This window comes from Anopheles ziemanni, chromosome 2 (genome assembly GCF_943734765.1).
Source record: "Anopheles ziemanni chromosome 2, idAnoZiCoDA_A2_x.2, whole genome shotgun sequence".
Lineage (NCBI taxonomy): Eukaryota > Metazoa > Arthropoda > Insecta > Diptera > Culicidae > Anopheles > Anopheles ziemanni.
In genome coordinates, this window is record NC_080705.1 from 80,429,186 (window position 1) to 80,439,403 (window position 10,218).

A 10,218-nucleotide genomic window follows, 5' to 3' on the forward strand; every position below is an offset into this window, starting at 1 on the left:
AAGTGTTTTTAGAATGATTTTATTGATCTTATTAACATTTTACGAATTATAATTAGATTTTGCTCTATTATAAAGAAAATATTACAATTTAATTGAGCCTTACCTGCTATGGTCCATATGCGTTTTGCTCTGCTATCAGGCAATATAAAACAAACCAATCCCTCCTGCAGGAAGGTCTAACAGGCTGGTTACTATAAAAGGTTGGAAAATCTTTGCAATATTTAATAGTTTTCTCCTTGACCAGTAAAGTAGGAAGGCCTCGACAAGAAATGTCGGCCAGTGTGAACTTTTCCTCGTTTGCAAAATTCAATTGACACCCATCTCAGCGGCCGTTCAACGTTAAATCGGGAAAGTTGTTTACTTCACGTGGCGACCACGGTCGACCGGCGGTCTCGACTTCTTGCTTCTTTCTCTTCCACTCTCTCTCCTTTCTTCATGCTCCCAACACACACACGCACACACTCTAATGAAGTTGTTTTTAACCGACCACTAGTGTACCCGGGCCGGGTCGGTCGGTCGGGTATCGTAAGAATGAAATTAACTTACCACCGTCTACATCCGCCCGTCTTCTACGAAGGCGATTGCGTCCCCGGGGGCCGGGTGTGGTGTGTTTAATGGGCCGGCAGCCTCTCACGCCGTGGCCTAATCGATCTAATGTGGTTTGAATTATTTCATTTTCATCTCCCACAGACCGCACCGGTGAATACGCACGCTCCCGAGGGGAGAAACACCGATTCCAACGGTTCCAACGGGCCGCAAACATCGTTTGTACAAGTGGTCTTTGAAGCGAGCAATCGGTGGTCGTCCGTCCAAGGGCGAGCAAAGCAACTGCAACCTTCCTCACTCGCGTAAAAGAAACCGACGCTAGGCGTAAAGGTCGACATGGAAAACCTTACCAGTGAACTGTCAAACGTCACCGGCAGCCTGGCGGGAACGGAAAGCTACCCGATCGCGGTGACAGCGGGCCAGCTGGCTGGCGCCGTCATGTCAACACTGCTGGCCCAGCTCGTGACGGCGGCAACAACAACTAAAACCGCACAGCAACAACCGTCCACCGGTACCACCACGCCAACCGCTCGAGATCGGTACGGCACACCGTACAACGTTACGGACGAGCCGGAACAGTTCCTAGGGCCGGGACCGGATGGGAGCGGCCAGTCTAATTTATGGTTCGTAACCTCGTTAGCCCTGTCGTCCCGATCGCAGCAACAGCAGCAGCAGCATCAGCAGAACCAGCAAAACCAACAGCAACAGCAGCAGCAAAACCAGCACCTTCAGCACTCTGGCGCGGGCGGGGAGAGCGGCGTGGGCAACGTGTCACCGGTCACCCTCTCGACCGAGTGGCCCCGGCTCGCCCGGTTGCTGCTGCTCGCCGGGCTGTCCGTCGTCGGCAGCATCGGCAACGTGTTCATGATATCGTCCGTTATGATCGAGGACCATCTGAAGAAAGCAGGTACGGAGAGCACGGAGTGAAGGTGTTGTTTCTCGTCCTTCTTTCGTTGAGCCCGTTGAGCTGGAGACGATAGTGCTCAATTAGGTCGCCGTCAGCCCCGTGAGCCCTCGGATGGAAATGAGTCAAGGATGTGGAACAATCTGTGCCCTCACGTTTGCCTTGTGTCTGTTGGAAGAACATTCGTGATTGATTCTCGGTCGTTAAGGGAAGATTAGAAGCTGACGAAAATAGTTTATAGCCCCGACATGGTGATAGCGCTTGTAACATATGCAAGAAACGTTTCTTCCTTAACGGGCGATGTCGTAGTGATTATGTTTTATGACAAAACCCTAAATAGAAACATTTTTTCGAAATATAATACAACCAACTGGGGGATAGATGAAACCAATTTTCTGTTAAATGCAACTGAAATGCATCCTTTTCTTATGGTTTACACACCATAGTTTTATTTTTTTTTACTTTCACCTTTTAGAATTTTCTTCCAATTCACGAATTGTTTTTCAAAATTCAAAAGTTATCAATCCGGGTTTCTGTGGTATTCACAAGATACAAATAAGTATGTAAAGGTAAGCACAAGATACAAATAAGTGTCCAAAAGTGTATTTTATGTGTTAAACGTGTGGAAAAACACATAAATTGCATAAGCAGACAAAAAGTGGTACAGATCAACCCGAGAAACGTCCGCCTTTAGTTTCCTTATCTCCATCCGAAGGGCTCAACGACAAAGCGAAAGCGTAGAGAAGCGAAAAATTGAACCTTAGGAGCAAACTTTGTTGGTTTACGAGTGCACAACACAAAGGAAAGAAACCAACACCAACACGACTGAAGGGACCTTTTTTCATCGACTTTCAACTATTGCCGTTCCCTAGAATAGTTTCGCTACGTTCCGTTTTTTTACCGCTTTAACTCTGCCTGTTTTTGCTATTTTCTTCTATTAAAACAAGTACTTCAGATTCTCTCTCTTTCGGCTAAAACATTTGAAACAAAAACCCTCTCGACAGTAACGATTCTTCGGCAAACAACAGAGTAAAGATCTTTCTTTCCCGTAATGTTTTCCTCGCTAGTGTTGGCTTCAAAAAACGTTCTGTCATCCGCTTTCCGGTTGAGGTTCGGTGTTTGTCGTGGAACAGCGGACCGAATGTGGCACAGAAATAGTTTGAACGGATAGCATTACTCTTTTCCCCATTACTTATTTCTTCGTGTTTCAGTAGTGAGTTTGATAGGAACAGAAAAAGGCATTATAGTATTACACAACGGCATCGGGAGTAGTGTCCTTGCAGTAGTAGCATTTCTAGTCCAGTAGATACGGTTCAATATAGATCTTTCCGCTGAAACTGTTTGATTTTTCTTTACATTTTCTCCTTGACAACCTTCTTCAATCTCGTTCTTTCTTCAGTTAGTCTTTTATTTTTCTTTTTTTTTTAAATCAAGACATTATCGTCTATTCTATCGCATTTTGTAATCTCTCTTCAAACGTACGAATTATTTTAAATTCTGCATTCATGTTTTACTTTTCATTAAACCATTACTATTCATACAACCTTACACTTATTCAACGATCACAAAATAGATGTATCTCTTCTTAACGCTTCGATACAGTTAGTTCACCATACAACTACAATACCACTTCCCTTTCCATATCTTGCCGCTGCTGCTACCGTCCCGAATACTATTTTACAGGCAATGCATTCATAGTGAACATAGCGCTCGCAGACTTACTTATCACTAGCGTAGTGATGCCAGCGTCCACGATCGTCCTGCTGGCTGGCATCGACAATTCCGACACGGAAGTATGCAACTTTCACTGGTTCTTAGCTGCTTGCTCGTTTTTGGTTAGCATTTTAACACTAGCCGTAAGTATTTTTGCTACATTTTCGATCTCAAATTCGTGTTCGTTTGCTGTTGCTTGTTGTTGTATTATCAGTATTAAAAGCATGTTAACTTGTTAAACAAGTAGATAATTATTCATTAGAAAGTTTTCTAGGAAGAAAATAATCATATGCACTAGTATCCTGGATGACATCACAATGGGATAGTAATTAGTAGGCTGCGCCATAAGTAAAACACAAAGATCGAACGTTAATAGTACATTGCACAAAAGGTAAAGTAAGATACGCTCTGATAGTTCACTCAAACAACCAATACCATGTCCAACGCTTCGAAGAACGTCGGATCCAATAAGCCGCTTTTGAATAATAAAGCATTTAATTATAAAAACTCCTTCCCAATCACATCCATGCCATTGATTACCTGCTTCAGATTGCTAAACAGGACATTCCATTACAAATTGTGCACAGCACAATAATACGTTCCACTGCGCACAGTAACTCGTTGGTAATTTAGCGAACGAGCTGGTTTTAAATGTCAGGCACTCTCAATTAACGTCTGCCATAAAATCCCTGGCGACCGAAAATACCACACCGGAAGTAGGTCAGTAGAGTGTGCACAATGTCGCAAGTTCGCAAGCACCGGAACAATCGGAGGCAGCCACAGCAAGTTGCATGGAAATTCTGCCCAGTAATTCCCATTCCCGACCCCCACTATAAAACCCACATCTGGGCGTTGTCGATCAGAATGCCTGAACGCCATCGGTCGACAGTCAGGTAAGGGTAATTCATCAGGATTTCTCCAATAGAGTATCCAACGACGAAGTGTGTGTGTACCACGTACCAATGTTATAGGACAAGTAAGGCGGGGAAAGAGAAGTCAACTGTAGGGCTGTGTGCTTTATTTGTTGTTACATGTCGATGTTTCTGTAGCCGGTCGAATCCTGCTCGGTGTCCAAGAGGCCCGATGGCAATGATGAACCGAAGCAACAACACGATACGAGAAAAAATAAACACCAACGAAAACCCTTCTATATAAACTGAAACGTGCAGCGCTTACTAACTTCTACTAATGGCTTTATTTTCCCATCATCCCTTCCTCAACCACTCGTCTTCTTGCGGACAGATGATGGCTATCGAGAACTACCTACGGTTGTGCACGTTCCAGAATGAGCGCGGTTGGTTCAACAAAACCAAAACGACCGCTATCTTGCTGCTGATCTGGACCGTGGCCTGCATTGCGTCCGGCATGCAGTTCATGTACGACATCCGGTTCGACTACTGCAACTGGAAGGTGCAGCAGGTGATTCCGCAAGAGGCTGGCGTGGTAGGGCTGGCGGTGCTACTACCCCTTCTGCTGACCTTCATCACGCACGTCCGCCTCATAGTGGATGTCAAGCGGACGATGGCCCTGCCCGCGTTCAAGCCGAGCCTCGCCTACACCTGGGACCTGTCGCTGGCGCGCACCAACTTCTACAGCTTCCTGATCTTCGTCGTGTTCTGGCTGCCGTTCTGTGTCATCTTCGCGTACGGCACCGCCCGGTTCGTCTCGAACCGCGTCTTCTACACGACCGTCTGGATCGGGCTGTCCAAGTCCTGCTTCCACAACGTCATCTACTGCCTCACGAACCGGCACTTCCGGAGCGCCTACATCAGCCTGTTCAACTACTGCTGCTGCAAGACGACGGTCGCCGTCTCGCGACGCCAGCGGGCCGACGGTAATCGCCCGACGGCGGACGTGCGCGTTCACATCATCCCGGGCTACAACATGTACTCGTACACCAGCCCGCAGCGCTCCGGCAACTGCCACGGCCACTGGGGCAAGCGCGACTGTCACGAGTTATGATCGGAAACGTAGCTAAATTAATCGAACCGCACCGCTCCGTCCACCACCGGTGCGCGCCCGCGGCGGGTCGATTGATTTAACGGCTGCCAACAGACACCTTCTTTTTACCCGCTTTTTTCCATCCCTTCACTTTGCCACCCGGCAAAGCACGGGTGCAGTTTCTAGAAGACGGTGGGTGAGAACGTTCCCATGTGTCGCCTTCCGGTTCGTGGGACTGAAAGTAATCTGAAGGCGACCAGTTGCTGGAACGGTTTAACCGACGCCCTCGTTACTCGCGGGGACGAGACCTTTCGTCCGTTAACCTTGCAGCTGAACCCGTCGGGTTCGCAGTGCACGTTCCGTTGAAAATCTATTTATGATAGCGTGCGATACCTTGCAAGGCGTGGAAAAGGGTCGCCCAAAGAACGGGTTACTAAGCCCTTTTTCATCATAATTTCATTCCAAGTATACATAAATAGCTTTCGTTGTTGAAGTAATATTTGTCCTCAAACAACCACAAACACGTGCATCTTATCGTGGCGCAAGGCAAACGGAAGGGATGAGAAATTCTGAAGCTACATGCAATTGTAACAAAGCAAAACGCAGGTTAGAGTTTTCCACAAACTTACTAACATCCTTCACACGCATTTCCCTTGTAAAGGGCCTGCGAACAGTAACTTTAAATCCATCTATTATCTACAACCCCCCTCTTCATCTGTCGACTGTTTAACTATCTAACACTATTAACCTTATCCACCATCTGGTGAAGCTATAAACATAAATGTGCTTAATCAATGTTTTACGCTGGGCACTCAATTTCAACTATCCATGGTCGCAGTCTTTCGCAGGCTGCAACGTCCACGAGAATGATATTAACCATTGTCCAACGCGGGGCAACCTTATCCGTTCAGTTCCATATGTTCGAAGGAACAAGATTTTGCTTTTTAGTACAACTTGGTTTTATCAACAAGCAAACAAATAAGAGTTCAGAGTCAAAGCAGGAACAATAAATCACGTCCAGATGAATTACACACATAAATAAAACAGTATAAAAGCCTACTTCTCACTGTCACCCGTTAGCGTCCCATAGTCTGTGTTTGAGCACGTGGCACGTGAAAATCTCCATGTGTGTAGAGCCGTAGATTTGATGTAACCATCATCCAAGATGTCCATTGAATGTATATCCGTGATTGCTAGATTAGTAGAGAACCGAACCGATGGATAGCATCAAGAAAATACATCGATCGAGCACAGGGGAAAACTATCACGTTTTATCAAAAAACCAGATGTAGGGAAACAACGTTAAGTGCATATGACTGAGGGCGAGAATTGTAATTGCTGATCCAAACCGAACCTTTGAGGGAACGGTATGAGTAGAGTAACATTATCCAACGCACTGATGGCATTTTTTTTTTTAATATCAAAATAGAACCCGACCAGACTTTGGGGTCGTAGAATGGAATGCAATCCAGAAGGCGCCACACAATAAAACTCGGCAAAACGTGATTTGCATCCCTCGCGGGATGACATCGTGCTGCACCGCAGGAGTAGCTGTTTTATTTACACAATAATTATAATTAAATATATGCACCCGACATACTACCAAAGACTTAGGCGAGAGAAAAGCAAATCAACAACTGTACTGAAAGCGCATGAAGGCAGACACCGTCGCTCGAAAGCGGGGTAGCGAACTATTTTAAAACAATATACAAGATTAACACGTGTCTTTGTATATATTCGTACTATACATATACACTATACATATTCATGGGCGATATACCCTGTAGGTGGCAAATGCGTTAGCCCTGCTAGAACCAACCGTGATTGTTAAACTGAAATTATTACATTAACATCGATCGTTGACGTTATTGTCATACGGCACCTAGAAATAGCTGATCGAAAGGACTCGACGAAAATCAACGACCGAAAATGGTATCGTTGGTAGAATTGAAGGAAATCAGAATGTAGAATAAAACATATTTTATTCAAATGAAAATTCAAAGCCAATGAAGGAGGCCAGGAGGAACAACAAGAAAGCGATCAGATAATAAATAGTTGTAAAACAAACAATACGATTCCAAGGGAACAATGTAGGATGGATCTTATGGACGTATATGTACTGGCTGCTCCGGCAGCAATGATTAAGTTCCGATCGATGGTGGATGAAAGACTCTTTAACTACTTTCGTTCACGCCGTCCTTTCGAATGACTAAAGTGTATGCAAACAGTCACAGTCATTCGAAAGGGAGCAAATGTCCCTGTTTACGGGGCACTGATCATCCACTACATCATCGCTGTTATCGTCGTTGTCCTTTCTCGTGATCATTGTGTCGTCCTCGTGCCTCAGTGTTTACCGTGTTATCGTTATGAATGTTTACAGAGAAATCCGTAAAGCGGGAGAGAACGGTGGCATTAAGGGGCACCTATTTGCCGGTTGAAAACTATTGGAAAATCATCTATCCACCATCGATCGGGGTCGGTGGGTAGCTCTGTGTTCGTGAGTGTACGTGTGTGTATGTATGTCCTTGTAGTTTAGCCATTTTTAATTGCCTTTCTCCACACACACATTAATAGCTGTGATGATGAGGATGTAACGGGGATGTAAACGAGAACCATCTGCAGCCAAGATACAGTTCGATTATGTTATCTTCACGACACAAGCGAAAATTCTCTCTGGTTATGCTTTCTTTTCACCAATAAAGATTCTTTAGATTGTCGTTAAACTTTGAACAGTAATTACCCAGGGTAAATATTTATTTGGATCAGTCTAGATTATGTTGCATTGTAAAAACTGTGGCGTGCATGTCGTTATGCTGAGAGCGAATACATCCTAAGAGAAGCGATAGAATAGTGAAAACGGATCTACTTTGTACCCGTGGTATCATGTTAATCAGAACGATGTAATAAAACGTTTTAACTGGACGACTTACAAAGATGCGTAGCGTGTGTTTTTCTTCATATGGGGTTTCTTTACATGTTTTGCAATTTTGTAAGTTTATCATGATAGCATAAGATTAGATCTAGATAGTAAGTAATGATTTTCACCAAAACTAGTTCCAAAATATCTGAAACTCAGTCCCCGTTTCTCCCCGTTTTCTTACCGGAAGGGTTTCGACTTTCCTACCGAGCAATCGTCATGTTTATCTTCATTCATACATCCTGTGCCCAATGCAAAACCATCGTCAAACAAGGTTTTACAGCATCATGCTAGGACTGCATCTAAAAACAAACCAAAATATAAAGGACATTCAGTTTTTCGATATGGTTCGTTCTGAGTCGCATTTGGTGGCTTGAAGGACCCGTTTCACTCAGAAGAAACTTTTCGTCATTCGTCCAAGGAACAACTGGTGCAGATGACTCATCATGCACCGGCTCAACTTTGAATCAAACCTTTTACTATCGACATCATTGTAAAACGGATTAATCTCCATCACCATCAAATAATCAAAAGAACAAAATTACTTACCCGAAGCATTGCCGTTCCGCCAAAAATATTTTGTTTAATGTCGGCATGTGACGGTTGATTCTGACATCTATGCATTTGACAAATGACATTTGACAGTACGATTTTTTTTATTTTATTCACCCGAGGTTTATATCGCATCAAAAATGATAAACATACATCTATAATATCGCCTAACATTTTAAATTATAGTTAAAATTATTAGTTCATGAAAAATCACATTTTTCGCTGCATTTTTATCCTTTTCCTGTGCCACGCACAAATCAGTTGTCGCAATTCTATAGTAACCTTGCTGCATAGGCATGCTGCCGGATTTGACAGATGTGACACGCGATGGGAAAAAGAGCTAGTGGTATAGCAGCTAACACCACTGGTACACAGGAGCAAGCAAGATCGCTACTGCCACCGCAAAAACACCTTGGATTTATGCGATTTTTCGTTCCTCTGCTGTTCAGTTTGAAAGCGCGTTCGGAGGTTCGTGCTTCCACTTCGGTTACGAACGGTTTCGCTGTGGACGCAAATAGTTGCAGCAAAACCATCCCTGGCCATCATCGATCCCACGAGAAAAGGTAAAATTCGGGTTTACCTGGCGTTTACGGTTTAGTTCTGTAGTTTGCAAAGTGCAACGGCAGCAGCGTCGGGGAGGAAGTGTGCGAGGGCGGATATTTACGCATTTGGAACCAACGCAAACGCCATCGCGCCGCCATCAACTCGGAGTGGAGCACATTTTTCCAGTCTTTTTCGATTGACCCAAGTGGTGCCGAAACGGTGCGGTATTCGCCACCAAATGCCACCATGGAATGTGCATCGCATGGGAAATGGAAATATCTGGTACACAGGTGGTGCAGCAAGCCTTGATCTGGTTGCAGTAGAAGGAAAAGAAAAATATTTCAATTTTTTCCATTGTTCGCCGTAGTCGTCATCTGCCGTCAGCCCAGTGTTCCCGTTTTCTTCGCGTCCAGTATGTTTTGGTTACCTGTGTGCGTGCGACCGCATTGTGTCATCGCATTTTATTCGTCTTCATTAAGAAATTTTCTAGTTTCATTTCCCAACTTTCCTTGTCCTTGAGTAGTCAAACATCAATATATCCACACCCAGGGAAACGGCAGATCGACGACGAAGGCGGACGAAGCATCTCGAGCCAGGTATTTTTGTGTGCGAAACTCGTCTTGGTGCATCGAGCTTTAAGAAGCAGCGTAGGCCCTTGGCAGCCATAACACAGATGTCCGAGCAGCTGCAAGCAAGCGAGCCTTTGAGGAAATCTTAGTACTCATTGCAAAGCTGTGCATAAACAATGATGTTGCATCTAGTGTATCTATCGGTGCACTACTGTGAGTAGTGAGTGTTTGAAGGTGTGTTCGTTTCCCATCTCTGCTGCAGTTGTTTCGACGTGCAAACCGAGATTTATTTCTACGAAGTTATGCTCCCGTAGCCGTTGACCGTGAAGTCGGGTTGTTGAAGCAAGCGCCCTTATTTCGGCGGCTTGTTCCAATTAGTTCCATTTCCCGCTGAAGATCCTAAAGTATTTTCTTTATCCTACTATAACAGTGGCTTTTTTGTTTGTTTAGTGTCATATGTTATCTTCTCTTCGTCTATGGTTACGTGCGCGCGCGCGCCTGTGAGTGTGTGGTTGTACAACTTGTGTGCGGTG

General features: G+C 44.6%; 1 protein-coding gene across 1 annotated transcript; it reads left to right on the forward strand.

The window, feature by feature from the left end:
* Positions 1-882: 882 nt before the first annotated feature.
* On the forward strand, positions 883-5,125 carry LOC131282014 (melatonin receptor type 1B-like). Its single transcript, XM_058311396.1, has 3 exons — positions 883-1,453; positions 3,134-3,306; positions 4,406-5,125. Exons 1-3 carry the CDS (start codon positions 883-885, stop codon positions 5,123-5,125), a joined length of 1,464 nt encoding a protein of 487 aa, XP_058167379.1.
* Positions 5,126-10,218: the final 5,093 nt, after the last annotated feature.